Raw genomic sequence first — 15,954 nt, 5'->3', positions numbered from 1 at the left:
ACTGGGGACTGGTGCTGCAGGAATATGAGAGGCTGGCTATCTTGGGGGAGGGATTTAAAAGAAAAAGATCATTTGGCCAGATGCCATCCATCATTGATTTCATAGTCAGTTTTCTGTTACCTGTGAATTTGAAGATTTCTCCATTCTTCAGCTTTGGTTTTACATGATTGTATTAATTGTTTACTTTCAGCTTTCTGATGAGTGTGCTATCTTAAGAAGTTAGTTACTGGTACTGTCTTTACCGCAATTTGGACGGAAAGCTGGCAGGTGCGGAAATTAAGTGATCCTTGAGTGTAATTCACTGTGTACCAGTTACTCTGGTTTGGGGATTTCAAAAATAAGACACATATGCTCTCTGGAAGCGTATCATCTAAGATCTTAAACCTGGAGCCTAAGAATCCTGGGCTGTGCTTGTTTCAAATACAGTTTCTCAGGTTCCTGCCCCCCGCCATAAGTTTTGATTCATTGGGTAGGATGTGAAGAGCACAGGTATTGGTAATTTTAAATCAGTCCTCATGACTGTCGTGCAGCTGATTTGCAGTGATAAACATTACAAATAGGTAGTAATAGATGTTAGATTTGAGATGTCATCACTTGTAGGCCGGAAGAAGCAACGCAGGGCCTAGGTGACGTAGAAACTTTGGTCCTCAGTTCGTGAGCAGTCTCGAATCCCAGGCGATTTCAAACTCACACTAGCACTCTGGGCAAGTTCGCCTAGGTCCCAGGGCCGCTCGACAGCGTTTGCCCCTCAATCTGCGCGCGCCACCGGAAGCTCCACCCTCTTTGCCAAGGTCCAGCCCCCCACGCCAGTGTGTCCCGCCCCTCCCCCGGCCGACCGCCAACGACGCCAGAGCCGGAAATGACGACATCAGCGAAGCTTTTTGGGCGGGGCCTGGGCCGGGCAGCTTTAGAGGCCGCGATTTCACATCGGAAACAAAACAGCGGCTGCTCGGGAAGGAGGTTTCCCTGCGAGCGGCGGGTGGAGGCGGCGGCAAGGGAAGAGTAGGTGCGTAATGGGGAGTTGGGGGAGAGGGGAAGGCGTCCCTCACTCGGTGTGTACACGCGCGGTCGCGGGTAGGGCCCGGCCCTTTGTCGCCGCCCGGGCCGCGCAGCTGGTGTCCTCGAGGATGAGGAGCGGGGCGCGGCCGGGCGGACACGGAGGAACCCCGTGTGGGGAACGAGCAGGGGCGGCCCGTTTCTCCGGCTCCGGGCGCCGCGCGCGATCAGGTTAAAGAGCGATTCCTCTCCGGAGGCTGGGTCCGGAAGTGCTGGTTTCCCGAAGACGTTTCAGGACGCAGGTGCCGGGGGCCGGGACTGACTGTCTTGACTGGAGCGGAGCAGGAGAAAGAGGAAGCGCCTTGCCCTGGGTCTGGTTGAGCAACTGGTGAAACTCCGCGCCTCATGCCCTGAGTGTGTCCTTGTCCGAGGAAGTGAGTGGCGCTCAGGGCTAAGTCCCTTATGCCTTATGTTCGCGGCGGAGAACAGGGTCTGATGCTTTTGCCTTGGTTGGGACTGTCGCGAGGCATGATGTTCAGTGCTTTGCATGGGTCTTAGATATTTGCGTTTTCTTCCCGCTCAGGTTCTTTTCAAATAAATAATCTTCTATTGTAGGAGACTAATTTAATAAATTTAAAAGCATTTGCTGCCTGCTTTGGACAAGCTGGATATAGTATTCGGGGTTTACTCTGGGAGATAAGAATAGGGTGCAAAAAACTATGTATGTATAATGACAATATGACAGAGCAGACTGTAAAGCTCGCAACATTTTTTGACGTTTGAGGCAGGTAGAGATCACACCTGGTCAGGGAATCTTATTGGAATTATCTTTTACAGTGGAAAGGTTTTCACCCCTGGCGTGGAAGTGGATAGAGCATCATAATCAGAGGGTGTATTACAAACAGGGACCCTCTGAATCACAAGCGTCCAGTAGTAGATTGGAGCTAGTTGCATTTGACTAATTTCAGTCACCTGCAAAAGCCTATTTTACTTCTTAATTCATTTGCAGAGTTCAGCCAACTTAAGGTTCCTCCCTGCGCCATCTAATAAATGCTCAACTACAAGAAAAGGATCCTACTTACTGAGAGTATGGATTCCTTCCCGCCCCATCTCCCCTCCTCCCAGTAGGTAACAGAAGTGGCTTCTATCCTCTGGTTTTCCATTCTGTTCCTGGTCCTTAGGTAGACAGTTCCCACAATTCTGGGTATACTTTCTCCTGAATGGATGTGATTTATTGCCGAATTTTAAGTAAATGGCTGCAACTAGTTGTAGACTGCTGCATGAGTTCCCATGTCGGGGGAACCGGAGGAGTGAAGTTGATCTCGGAAGACCACCCTTAGCAGGAAAATATAGCATTTTTCTGTTGCCATAGTATATGTGGTCCTCTTCTCTCAGATGCAGGCTCTCTCTGCTCCTGCTTTCCCACAAATACTGCATATCATAGGGGAGCCTTTTTACAACATATTCTGAAAAATCTTTAAAAAAACTCTAACCCAGGGCGCCTGGGTGGCTCAGTGGGTTAAGCCGCTGCCTTCGGCTCAGGTCATGATCTCAGGGTCATGGGATCGAGTCCCACATCGGGGCTCTCTGCTCGGCAGGGAGCCTGCTTCCCTTCCTCTCTCTCTGCCTGCCTCTCTGCCTACTAGTGATCTCTCTCTGTCAAATAAATAAAATCCTTAAAAAAAAAAAAACCCTCTAATCTTACTTCTCCTTCATGTGATAGATGTTAGGCAGATACGGAAGGTGTGTTAAGAGTGGGGCTGTTGTGCTCAGAACTTTAGGCACATTAATCTGATAGTGGGGGCTAGAATGGATGAGAGAATTGAGGTGACTTTTACATAATGCAGGTGAAATAAGATGAGAGTTTGATCTTTGGTGATGACAGAGGCTTAGGAGAAAAAAACGAGGTACCTGGGTGGCTCAGTTGGTTAAGTGTCTGCCTTCGGCTCAGGTCATGATCCCGGGTCCTGGGATTGAGCCCTGTAGCCAGGCTCCCTACTTAGTGGGGAGTCTGCTTTTCCCTCTTCCAAGCTCCCCCACCCCTGCTCATGCTCTCTCTCTCTCTCTCTCTCCCCCCTCCCCCCCATAAATAAATAAATAAATAAAATCTTAATAAAAACAGGAAAACCAGGAACAGGACATGGCAGCTAATTGAAAAGCAAGGGCTAAACTGTAGAGCTGGCTAGAAGGCTTTAAGTTTGAGGAATGGTAGAGATGATTGTAGAAATAAGGAAGTTAGAAGCAAAGAACTAAGTCTAGAGAGGAAGATGAGGAAGTGGTTTGGAAGTATCACTTTTGAATTGCCAGCATGTGAAGCTGTCTTATGGACAGGCCTGGAACTGTAAATAAGTAATTTAAATAGACTTACTAGTTGATGTTGGCGCAGTGGAGGAGATGCCTACTGAAAGGAAGGAAATAAAGAGGCCCAGGCAGACCACTTACAGTGACGGAGTGGCTAAGGAGAATTAGTGATGGGAAGAAAACCTCCATAGTGCAGTGTAAAGGCTCAGGAAGGAAGGGAAGCTTTGGGAAAAGACTGTCAGGGATTTTTAGTATCTGGGTGGGTATAGCTGAAAGAGTTGACGATTGAGAGCAGCACTGTCTGGTAGAAACTGTGTGAGTGGGCCACCTGGATAGCTCAATCGGTTAAGCATCTGCGTTGGGCCCAGGTCATGATCTCAGGGTTCTGGGATCAAGCTCTGCATTAGGCTCCCCCTGCTCAATGAGGAGTCTGCTTCTCTATCTATTCCCCCCTCCCTCGGTTCATGCTTGCTTTCTCTCTCTCAAAAATAAATAAAGTCTTAAAAAAATAAATAAATAAAACTGTGTGAGCTACAAATGTTAATTTAAAACTTTTTCATAAAAAAGTTTTATGCAGGTAGGAAATAGATAAAATTAATTTGAATAATATAATTTATGTAGCCCAGTACATATAAAATATTTTTAAATTAATTAATTAATTAATTAATTTTGAGAGAGCAAGAGTGAAAGCGCACGGGCAAGGGGAGGAGCAGAGGAAGAAGGATATGCAGACTCCTCCCTAAGTGGGGAGCCCAGCTGTGGGGCACAATCTCACAATCCTGAGATCATGACACCTGAAATCAGGAGTTCAGAGCTCGATTGACCGAGCCACCCAGGCACCCTACATCTAAAATATTTCTTTTACTTTTTTTTTTTTTTAAGATTTTATTTATTTGAGAGAGAAAGAGCACAGAGAGAGAGAGTGAGATAGAGAAGCAGACTTTCCACTGAGCAGGGAGCCCAATGTGGGACTCCATCCCAGGACCCTGGGATCATGACCTGAGCCAAAGCTAGGTACTTAACACCCAGGCACTCCCATCTAAAATATTTTCATTTCAACATGTAATTAATATAAATATATACTTGTCTGACTCCTCCTCTAGATAGTAAGCTTCTTAAGTAAACAAAAATATTACCTGCTATTAGCATCCCCAGCACCTATCACAATGTCTGGTTTTGTAGAAAAAACCCAGTAAGTGTTGGTTTTTTAAAGTGTGTTTATTTGTTTTTTATAGTGCCTTGTACAGTTCCTTAAACTGATCTAAAGCACACAAATGCAAGCATTGCTGAGTATAACCAATGATTTATAAATTAATTAGGTGTGAGTAGTCATGTTTTCTTTAAAGATTAGTTGTATTAGATCCATTTCCACAGCAAATTTGAGACAAACTGGGAGTGATCATACTTTTCATGTAGGCTTATTGAAAGTAAAGGTTTCTTGGGGTGCTTGGGTGGCTCAGTGGGTTAAAGCCTCTGCCTTCGGCTCAGGTCATGATCCCAGGGTCCTGGGATGGAGTCCCACATCAGGCTCTCTGCTCGGCGGGGAGCCTGCTTCCTCCTCTCTCTCTGCCTGCCTCTCTGCCTACTTGCGATCTCTGTCTGTCAAATAAATAAGTAAAATCCTAAAAAACAAAAAAAAGTAAAGGTATCTTGGGGAAAGATTCTTTATAATTACTATAAATATTGATAGGACAAGACCATAGTCTCATATTTATAATCATGAAGTCCAAAAGCAGCTGAAAAAACTGAAAGGCTTTTTGTAATTCATTTGACAGAAAACTCTAACCTGAACCTATTATTGCAATTTAAGATTATTTATATGTTTCACTGTATACTTATTAAGGTGTTTGATTTTGTAGTTCTATCTATGACCTTGAGAGGGCATTTTAAAACATAGTATTTATACCTTTATAAAATCTGAGAAAAATAGGAATTCTAAAAACACTTAGTCCTGAAGATTTCAGATAAAGAATTTTGGATTTGTACGTCTTTCTTCATTTTCATTGCATCCTCTGAGCTCATGTAACCATTATTATTTTAAAACAGTTACAGTAATTCCAGGTAGCCAACCTCCCCCAAACCCAGTGCCTTAAAGAGTGTTTGTTTTGACTCGGGGCTTTGCTTCAAGGTATAGGACTATGGATCAGCTAGGACAGTTCTGTTTTGCATCTTTTATTCTGGGGCCCAGGCTGAAGGGGCAGTGACTACCCATGGTAAGCTCTTCTCAAGGCGACAGCTGAACTAAAAGAAGTTAAGTCCAACTGTAAAAGCACAGTTCAGGGGGCACCTGGGTGGCTCAGTGGGTTGAGGCCTCTGTCTTCAGCTCAGGTCGTGATCCCAGGGTCTTGTGATTGAGCCCTGAATCGGGCTCTCTACTCTGCGGGAAGCCTGCTTCTCTTCCTCTCTCTCTCTCTGCCTGCCTCTCTGCCTACTTGTGATCTCTGTCTGTCAAATAAATAATTAAAATCTTCAAAAAAAAAAAAAAAAAACCTTTTAAGAAGCACAGTTCAGGTGTCTGGGTGTGCTACATCTGCTAAGATCCCTTGGACCAAAGCAAGTCAGATGATTGTGCCGAAAGGCATGGGTGGCTAGTAGACTGCACCCACCTTGAAGCCAAAGCAAGTCTCAGAGCCAAGCCCAACATCACTGGAGTGGAGAAATATATTTCTCCCTCAGGGATGCCTGGGGAGGGAGTGAATATTTGCTGAATAATAGTCTAATCTACCACAGATGGCTCACAGAAGTAGAGTGGGATGGAAGAAAGAAAAAAATCACCAAATAGATGGATCACTATCCTTGCTCTTTTTAGAGTCTGCCACCTTCACAGAGCCTCTTGTAGGACTGGGGAACTTACTTGCTCTCCAGTCTCTTGAAATTCAGTCTTTCCAGCATATATTCTGGAAGTTGTAAGTTAATTTCAAATTATTTTTATTTAACTAACTATGAATGCAGTTTGGGGATTGGTTACATTTATTATTGGATGTGAGCTTTTGAAAACTCAAATAGAGGCTCTCCCAGCCCATTCGTGCAGTCAGAACTTAGGCTGTCTGTGCAGGAAGAAGCTGTCAAGGTAACACTAAGGCTGATTAAATCAACTTTCATGGAAAAAGAATAAATCACAAGTTCATTTGAAACCTAAGAAACTCTTAGCATCACAATACAAAGATACTTAAACATACTTTTCATGGTTTTCTTGTTTTCTTTTTAATTTTTATCTATGTGTCAGAGAGAGAGTAGGCATGCTTGAGCACAAGGGAGGGGGGCGGGTAGGCAGAGGGAGAGCTTTGCTCCTTTGATACTTTTTGAAGTGCTGATGGATAGGTTTTGCAAATTCAGCACATCGAAGCCTTGAGATTATTCATATTCTCCTGGGTTTTTTGTTTGTTTGTTTTTAGTTTCTTTGTGTATAATAGAAATTGTAGTTGCCCATCAGAGAAAGATTTCTTTTTCCTTTTATCTTTTATAAAGATTTTATAAAGATCTTTTATCTTTTATAAAGATCTTTATCTTTTATAAAGATTTAGCAAGTGTCTTGACAAAAAGGAAATGGATGGCAGTGAATTCAAGGGTTATGCTCTCTCAGTCTCAGAAAATCTTTAGCAGGTGGCCAGAGAGAGAAAACAGCCAACTCTGGTTCTTTCCCTCCCCCCTTTGCAGGCCAGGTCACAAGATCCTCACTTCCCAGCAGCTATCTTTTTTTTGTTTTCAGGGCAAGAATGCTAAGAATGTTATAAAATCAACGAGTGTCTTTTGCCTTTTGCCTTGCCGTGCTGCCTGGACACACAGCCTTCTGGCCTCCTTCATGCAGTCATCAATTGTTTTCAGCTGTTACTGAACCAGAATCAAATCGGGCTTTGCCTGTGCCTTTCTTTGTACCGACAGTGTTTGTTTGTTCCAGGCCTGACTGAAGACCTAGCCCCTGTTACTTGCCTCTGCTTTCTACTAAGCTCCATGTAAAGAGCAGCTCTTCCCTCCCTGGAGGGGAAGGAAAGGATCACCCTGTAGTGTTATGATCTTCAAAGGGTTAGTGGAAGCACCAGCTTTCCCTAATTGAACTGGAAAAGACGTGGGCTGGGCATCAGAACACCTGGGTTCTGGAACAGATGTCATTTGCCTCATAGTCAAGCACTGCCAGACTCGGTCACCTTTCCTGACCCGCAGTTTTCACGTGTAAATACAGATGTGCCTTTGAAAATGCTATCAGGATATGCTAAAGTGACCACGGTATTATTGATTTCTTCCAAAATTTGAGAAAACTTCAGTTTGATAACCAGTTTGTGTGGTTTCTTGTGATAGCTGAACAGATCCTGTAAACATAAGGCCCAATAATGGAAACCAAATTAAAATGACCAGATTCTCATTACAACTTATTTTTTTAAATAAATACTAGTTGGGGAGCCTGGGTGGCTCAGTCAGTTAAGCATCTGCCCTCAACTCAGGTCAGGATTCCAGGGTCCTGGGATCAAGCCCTGTTCAGCGGGGAGCCTGCTTTTCCCTCTGCCCCTGCCTGCTGCTCCCCCTACTTGTTCTCTCTCTCTCCATCAAATAGATAAATAATATCCTAAAAATAAATAAATAAATACTAGGACTATATATTGGGGATGCTTTTGACACTTCAGTTTTTAATTTATAGTTAGACCAGTCATTGAAGTTTAAGATCTCATTTACTACTTTTTCAAAGATGTTTACTTCTAAGCAGCAATTTTAGTAGTAGTAAAAATCTTCTTGCTCTCTGTCTGTATGTACTTTTTTTCCCCTCCCAGCTCAATATAACTTAATGCTCACTGTAAACTAAAGAGCAGGGATGGTTTTACACAGAGGCAACACAGCATATTATGTGAGGCTTTAACTCTTCGCTCCTTTGCTCACTGGATGTGACCTTGGGCAAGCGAGTAGCTTCTATGGGCCACATTGTTTTCATATGTAAAGTGGGTGAAGTGAATATAATTAGTTATATAGAATATAATTAGGTAATATATAGAATATAATTAGGTAAATCCTCTCAGTGTCTGTCTCTGAGTTTTGATATAAATAGACATCCAGTAAACTCCTCCTTAGTCAATGGACAGTCACTTTTCTTCTATTTTATCTGTAAATGTAATATACTGTATTTACTTTTTTTTTCTTTATTTACTTTTTATTTTTGCTTGCATGGCCCTTTCTTGCTTCCTTTGCTTGTTTCAGTTGGCTAACACTATCTTATTTGTTATTTTGTTTCTAAGGGATCAAATGCGAATATTAATGACAGATTTCTAAGGGTTTTTCTGTAATAGAGGTGTAGTTCAAATGATATGGTATAGTCTTCAGGGCAGCCAGTAGGAGGAACCAAGTGCAGCTTTTTCTGTTTGCCATCCTATGGCATTTCTGGGTTAGCTGCAGTAGTAGGTACTGTACTAAATATTTTTATGGTAAAGAAGGAATAATATGTGCTGTGTTTGCTATCCATTAATGCTACATCAATATCAAAACTTCAATTAGATCATCAACTTTTATAAGTCTTAGAAGCATAAGGGCGCCTGAGTGGCTCGGTGGGTTGAAGCCTCTGCTTTTGGCTCAGGTCATGGTCCCTGGGTCCTGGGATGGAGCCCTACATCGAGCTCTCTGCTCAGTGGGGAGCCTGCTTCCTCTTTTCTCTCTGTCTGCTTGTGATCTCTGTCTGTCAAGTAAATAAATAAAATCTTAAAAAATTAAATTAAAAATCTTAGAAGCATAAATAAAATGTTTTTAAAAGCGGGGGCGGGGAGGGCACCTAGGTGGCTCAGTTGTTAAGCATCTGCCTTCCAGCTCAGGGAGCCCTGCATCAGGCTCCCTGCTCTACAGGAAGCCTGCTTCTCCCTCCCACTCCCCCTGCTTGTGTTCCCTCACTTGCTGTGTCTCTCTCTGTCAAATAAAGAAATCTTTAAAAAAAAAAAAAATTAGAAGCATAAGTCAGAACATTTACTCTCACTCAGTACTATTGTACTTAGAAAATATATTTGTTCTATTGGCATTCCACCTGTCTTTTGGGTAAGGTAATATACATGCTGCCAAGACTCAATATTATTCATTTTAAAAGTTAGGAGTAGGGAAGCCTGCGTGGTTCAGTTGGTTAAGTGTCGCCTTCGGTTCAGGTCATGATCCCAGGGTACTGGGATCGAGTCCTGTGTCCGGCTCCTTGGTCAGTTGGAAGACTGCTTCTCTCTCTGCGTGCTGCTCCCCCTGCTTGTGCTCAGTCTCTCTCTCTCTCTCGCTCTGACATATAAAGAAATAAAATCTTAAGAGAAAAAAAAGTTAGGACCAATGGTATGAATAACTGTAAATAGAGGTTTATGTCTACAGAAATCTCTGAGTATAAAATTGAAGTATATAGCAAGGTACGCATCGTGGGGGTACAGCTCAGTGCATCTTCACAGACTGAAATCCCTGTGTAGCTAGCACTCAGATTGAGAAACAAAACATTACCAGTACCCCCCCAAAGCTTCCCACATCCCCCTTTGAGCAAACAACCACCATAAAAGTAAGTGTTCTCTATTTGTATTTTTAATTCACTTTATTTTAAAACAAACTTACATTAATTGTGTCTTAGTTAGTATTAATTTGCAATCCCTTGATCCATGTCAGTTAATCGTGGGCTGAAGCTGGAAGTGAAGAGAAAGGTTGGCATGGTATATAAAACTATGTGGGGTAGAAGGGAAGCATACCTTGATTAAAAATTCGTCATGGTTTAAGTGATCTAGATACATGTGTAATTAAGAGTTAATTTGAACTCAGTACTAGAGAAAAAGTTACTTTCCTTGTTTGTTTTTTAACCTGCTTTCTGTGTTTTTGATGAAAAAAATCACTAGAATATAAAAACAGTATTTAGAGGATCAAGGATCCTGAAGTTGAAAGTGAAAATGAAATAGGAGTTTGACAAGATATTTTCACGTGTGTACATGGTGATGTTTTAGTCACTATGAATGAGAATACTGCTTAGATACACTAACAGATTTCTTTCTGTATTTCTGAAAACTTTCTGTGGAAAGGAAAATTGAATGGAACTAGAGGGTATTATGCTAAATGACATAAGTCAGTCAGATACCATATGATTTCACTAATGTGTAGAATTTAAGAAACAAAACAGATGAACATAGGGGAAGGGAAGGAAAGATAAAATAAGATGAAAATTGAGGGAGAGGCAAACCATAAAAGACTCTGAACTCTGGGAAACAAACACGATTATTGGAAGAGAGTGGGGGTTGGAGGGACGGGGTAATTGGGTGATGGGCATTAAGGAGGACACTTGATGTAATGAGTACTAGGTGTTGTATGCAACTGATGAATCACTAAATTCTACCTCTAAAACGAATTTAAAAATAAGAAAAGCAAAGTTGAAATCATAAAGAATTGGCTGATGGAAATTAAGGCAGACAGCAAATGGGAATGTGTGTCGTTCCCCCCGCCCCCGTCTCCCACCCACCAGGAGAGCGAACTCTGGGAGACCAAATGATGTGTGGAAATAAGGCTGTGCCAAGATGCCAGGGAGAGACCTAAGGCTCAGAGTTAGGAGTCTGTGATTTTTGTCCTGGTCTGCCCAGTTGTGTGATTTTTAAGCAAGTCAGTGAACTTAGGTTCTCTTCTGCTTTTATAAAACAGGTATGTTACCTGTTTACCCGGGCTTGGGCATTTTGGTAAGGATAAAATGAGATGACAAAATTTTGCCAAAGTAAAAGCACTAGACAATTTTATGGAGATAGAAAGCTTAGGTTGAATTAGTCAGCATAGAAAAAGGAATGTTGATGAGAACATTCTTTAATATCATTTAGCTCCATTTGCTCTAAATCTGAAATCAGATATTTTTTGATTAAAAGTATTTGGTTTCTCAAGTAGATCTGTTGATTACTGAAGAGATATCTTGAGCTAACAAAAGTTTGTCACTTGAAATTGATGGCAGATGAATACATTTCTGGCTTACAAATTACAGATACAGAAATATTCTAAGTACTTGATTGGTGTGAATAGATTTACTCTGGGTGACCTGGTAAAATCCTATTTCAGACGTAATCCGGAAGCCCACAAGTGACAGCCTTCGAGGTCCTTAGAAAGCTTGGCCTGGAGAAGAACACATGAAAGAAAGGTTTGTTTTTGTTGAATGCAATTTACAAAAGTGTTTAAAAATGAAAGTATAATTGTAATGCACAAAGGATTATTTTCTTTTTCCCTTTTCAGAACCCCAAGAGGCTTTGTTTTCTGTGAAAAAGTATTTCTATACGGTTGCTCCAATGACAGAGTTACCTGCACCCTTGTCCTACTTCCAGAATGCACAGATGTCCGAGGACAACCACCCGAGCAATACTGTACGTAGCCAGGTACAGTGTCAGCCTCTGAAATTGCCCTTGCCAGACTATGGACTTAGTGACCACCTTCCCTCATGTCCAAGAGAGGCTGAGGGGGCTGAGCAGACTTTCTCTCCTTTTCCGAGTTTCCCTATTTGCTGAACTTAAAGTGATGGTAAAGCATTGTACCATTTAGTGCTGGGGACACAAGGCTGTGTGACACATGGGTGTTGATATAGTTCCTCCCTGCCTCGGATATTGCCTCCTCCATTAAAGCCTTCAGCTTCCCCAGCTGTTTATTCTTTCACCCGTATTGCTCTTACTCTACCATGGGTTGAGGACATTTTATTTGCTTTTATTTTTTCAGTGCCTTTCATGGTTCTTACCTTTTCAGTGCCTGTCGTGGTTCCTGACACAATGCCCAGTAAATGCTCACTGACGGAATGCACGTGATGAGTGCAAGGCTAAGTGTAGAAATCCTAAGAGAGTTCAAGGGAGAGAATCAAGAAAGGGGTGTAGGGGCGCCTGGGTGACTCAGTGGGTTAAAGCCTCTGCCTTTGGCTCAGGTCGTGAGTCCAGGGGCCTGGGATCGAGCCCTGCATCCGGCTCTCTGCTCAGTAGGGAGTCTGCTTCCCCCTCTCTCTCTGCCTCCCTCTCTGCCTACTTGTGATCTCTCTGTCAAATAAATAAGTAAAATCTTAAAAAAAAGGGGTGGTGTAACCAGTGGCATGGGACACAGACATCAAATCAACCTGCAACTCTGATAGCTAGCTAGTCATTTACAGATTGAATTTAGACCCCACAAATGGCCTGTGAGATGGCTGGCAAATGGGTAGGATTTTTAGAGGTCGATCTGGAATTGGGGAAAACAACAAGGCCAACTATAAACTATGCAGGCTGCGAGGGGTCAGGTTGGGTGGGGTGGGGTCACCCTTCCCTTTATGAGAACCAGTGAGCAGAACCAGTGGTGGAAGGAAACCAGTTCTGGGTCAATAAAAAAAGAGTTGTCTCACAATTCACCATACAGCTGCAAGGGTGTGGTGTAGTGTTATCTTGTCACTAAAAGCAGTCACAGAAGCTGGAAGACTGCCAACCAGATCTGCAAAGGATTAGTCTGGTTAGTCTGTGGAATGAGCAGTGAGCGAGAGCAGCAACTGGATAGCCTGGAAGTTCCCTTCAGACTCATATTTAGGATTCCAGTCAAGGGTCAACATGTGAGGAAGAGACTTCACAAAGTAGACTTTGATGGATGGGTAAGATTAGAATAGAGCAAACCGGGGTTTCATCACTAGTGGAAGAAATCCCACTAGTGCAGGGAGAATTTTCCTAAAATATAAATAGACAGGGAGGCAGTATCCAGAGCTATGTCATCAGAGGCAGATCACACTGTACTGCCAAAACATTTTTAATCAAGTGAAATCAAGATAAAATGATTCTGGGGGAAGCCCTGAAAGGGAACACAAGCTGTGAAGGGTAGTGTGTAGCCTGAGGGGTGTGTGGGGGGAGGGAGAGCAGAGGAGCTGCTGCTTTCTTGGTTCCTGGGGGACAGTGGGTGTTACAAAGACTGGTTTTTGTGGCAACACGTTTGCAACAGTTGCTGGATTTGCTCCTTTTTGCTATTTCCTAGGAATAGCTTTTTGAGAAGTTAGGATGAGGCCAGATCATGAAGTTTTTGGTAGTTTGGATACTACAGACTTTGTAATCATCTTTAAACTGTTACTTGAGAGAGGGAAAGTGGGGACAGCCCCAACTTAGTCTCTGGGTACCCCTTCCTTAGCTAGAGCAGCTCCTGTTCTATCTTGTGGATCCATTTGAACAAAAGATTCCACAACTAACATATTTTGGGGAAAAAAAACCAAAAACAACCCCCCCCCCCCAAACAGGTATATGTCACTTACGTGTCCCATCTCAGCATAAAATCTGGTCTGAGGTCTAATTTTTTTTTTTTTAAGGATTTTATTTATTTATTTGACAGAGAGAGATCATAAGTAGGCAGAGAGAGGAGGAAGCAGGCTTCCTGCTGAGCAGACAGTGGGATGCAGATCATAACCCTGGGATCATGACGCAAGCCAAAGGCAGAGGCTTTAACCCAGTGAGCCACCCAGAGGGTGCCTGAGGTCTTATTTTAACCTCCCCATCCTGTACTCTCACATCTTATCTTATCTCTTATCTTATCTCTCAGCACCCTCTCTCTCCCTGACTGCTTCCTCAGTTCTGTCTCTGGGTCCTGGATTATTCTCCCAGTCTTCTCAGATGTCTCCCTTACTTGATTTATTTAGGTCACCTCCTGAGTCACCTTATCAGTGAGGCCTTGCCTTCCTCAGCGCCCTTCCCTGCCGCCCCTTACACCCTGTCTCTGCTTTCCTTGTGTGTAGCACTTATCTAGTATTTCTAGCTTGCTGTCTACTGCCTTCTTGTGTTTGCCTGCCTCCCTCTGCCGTGTAAACCTGAATCCCCAGCTCCGAGAGCACTGCTTGGTATGTAGTGAGCTCTCCATTATTAATGCAGTGTTACTTATATCCTCACCCTCAGGTTTTGTGGGGCTTTCATGGTAATTTTTTGGATTGCTCTTTTTTTTTTTTTTTTAACACCTTAGTGACTAACATATTAAAATAAAGGGTGCTCTGGGGGAGGTACAGTTGACACAGGATTTTTATTGATAATTACATGTACTTAGGTAATATTAGTAAGTCTTAGTGCTAATGTTCTCAGTGGTACCTTCCAGATCTCTTAGGGCATCACTGCTCAGAATATCATGCCTGATTTATTTAATTTTAACCCTGCCATTTGATAATGTGACATTAAATAGATTTATCTTTTATTTATCTTCTCAAAAATATCTTCTACAGGGGCGCCTGAGTGGCTCCAACAGTCTGCCTTTGACTTGGGTCGTGATCCAGGGTCCTGGGATCAAGCCCTGTATCAGGCCTCCTGCTTACTGAGGAGTCTGCTTCTCCCTCTCCCTCTGGCCCTTCCCACCCCAACTCATGTTCTTTCTTGAACGCTCTGCTCGCTCTCTCAAACTTAAAAAAAAAAAAAAAAGTCTTCTACAACTTAAAAGATCTTCTGTATATGTTCTCATACTTTCCAGTTACCGTTGGATAGGTATTAGTCATTTTATTTTATTTTGATTTATTTATTTATGGAGCACCTGAGGGGCTCAGTTGCTTAAGCATCTGCCTTCGGCTCAGGTCATGACCCCAGGGTCCTGGGATTGAGCCCCTGAGCCCCACGTCAGGCTCCCTGCTCAGTGGAGAGTCCGCTTCTCCCTCTCTCTGCCTCTTCTCCAGCTTGTGCATGCTCACACGCTCGTGCTCGCTCTCACTTCTCTCTCTCAAATAAATAAATAAAATACTAAGAAAGAGAGATCTGTTTACTTGAGGGGGCTGGTGGAGAGAGAGCAGAGGACAGGGCGGAGAAAGAGAGAATCCTCAAGCAGGCTAGCTGCCGAGCCTGAGCACAGAGGCTGAGGCAGGGCTCAGTCCCAGGACCCTGAGATCATGACCTGAGCTGAAATTGAGAGTCAGGCACTTAACCAACTGAGCCATCCAGGTGCCCTATTCCCCTTTGATAGTTTAAATGCTTGTCCAGGATCACATAGAAAGTTAAATGACAGACCTGGAACATAAAACTGTACTTTCTCATGTCAAACTTCCTCCAGTGTTCTTTCTGTTCTCCCAACTATCTCTTACCCCAGAAAAATGTTAGAAAACTGAAAGGAGATACTGGATGAAAAAAATTCTGGGGAAAGAAAGCACTAAGTGTATATTCATTTTGTACCAGTGTACTTAAAAAAAGAAAGAAACCCAGAGAAAAAGGAAAAGAATCTCATTGTTAGCTTTTATGGCTATAAAGAAGCCATTGTGTATATATGCTTCAGTGTTAGGAAAAACTGGGGGCAAGTCCAAATTTAAATTGAATGTAGATGCCTGTTTTTGTGGATTAATTGAAAGCAGCTCTTTTATTTCTCCTCTTGGATCCTGGATTTGTTAAAGGCAAGCACATGAAGACAAGCCTCTGCAGGCATAAAAAAGCCTTATGAGGCTTATTTCTTCTTCATTTGCACAGTGGCTAGTTAAGAGGAATCCAGGAAATTGAGAGATAGAGAAAGTTGCAATCTTTCCATACTGCTCAGGAAAGGAAACTAGCATCTTGATTGTCTTCAGTATGTTGGACTCTCTGCAAGGTACTGTTACAAACCTTAGTTCTAGGGCCTTACATTTTGGGGACATTCACCATAAGCGAGCAGATTTTCCTTCAGTCGTCCCCTTTGTTGAATTAAAGTGCTATTAAGGTCTAATAAGGTGCATCTCTATATGAATATATCCTCTAGAGTATACAAATAGGCTATTTCACATTAAAT

The 15,954-nt window shown here is 42.8% G+C and overlaps 1 protein-coding gene across 6 annotated transcripts in view; it reads left to right on the top strand.

Moving 5' to 3' along the window:
* The first annotated feature begins 862 nt into the window (after positions 1 to 862).
* The window catches only part of PSEN1 (presenilin 1), a 70,206-nt gene continuing 55,114 nt past the window's right edge, over positions 863 to 15,954 (top strand). The window contains exons 1-4 of one of the 6 annotated variants that reach the window (XM_032345029.1): positions 863 to 1,006; positions 7,007 to 7,320; positions 11,314 to 11,392; positions 11,485 to 11,624. In XM_032345029.1, the coding sequence (XP_032200920.1) occupies positions 11,538 to 11,624 (87 nt within the window). In that variant the 5' untranslated portion in view covers positions 863 to 1,006; positions 7,007 to 7,320; positions 11,314 to 11,392; positions 11,485 to 11,537. Of the gene's footprint in view, positions 1,007 to 1,249; positions 1,431 to 7,006; positions 7,321 to 7,361; positions 7,522 to 11,313; positions 11,393 to 11,484; positions 11,625 to 15,954 lie in introns of those variants that run through there. The other 5 variants (XM_032345033.1, XM_032345027.1, XM_032345030.1 and 2 more) reach the window with 5 other exon arrangements.

The sequence above is a fragment of the Mustela erminea genome, chromosome 5, assembly GCF_009829155.1.
Source record: "Mustela erminea isolate mMusErm1 chromosome 5, mMusErm1.Pri, whole genome shotgun sequence".
NCBI classification, from domain to species: Eukaryota; Metazoa; Chordata; class Mammalia; order Carnivora; family Mustelidae; genus Mustela; species Mustela erminea.
Note: the sequence above shows the minus strand (reverse complement) of the source record. Positions and strands in the feature narration are given on the sequence as shown.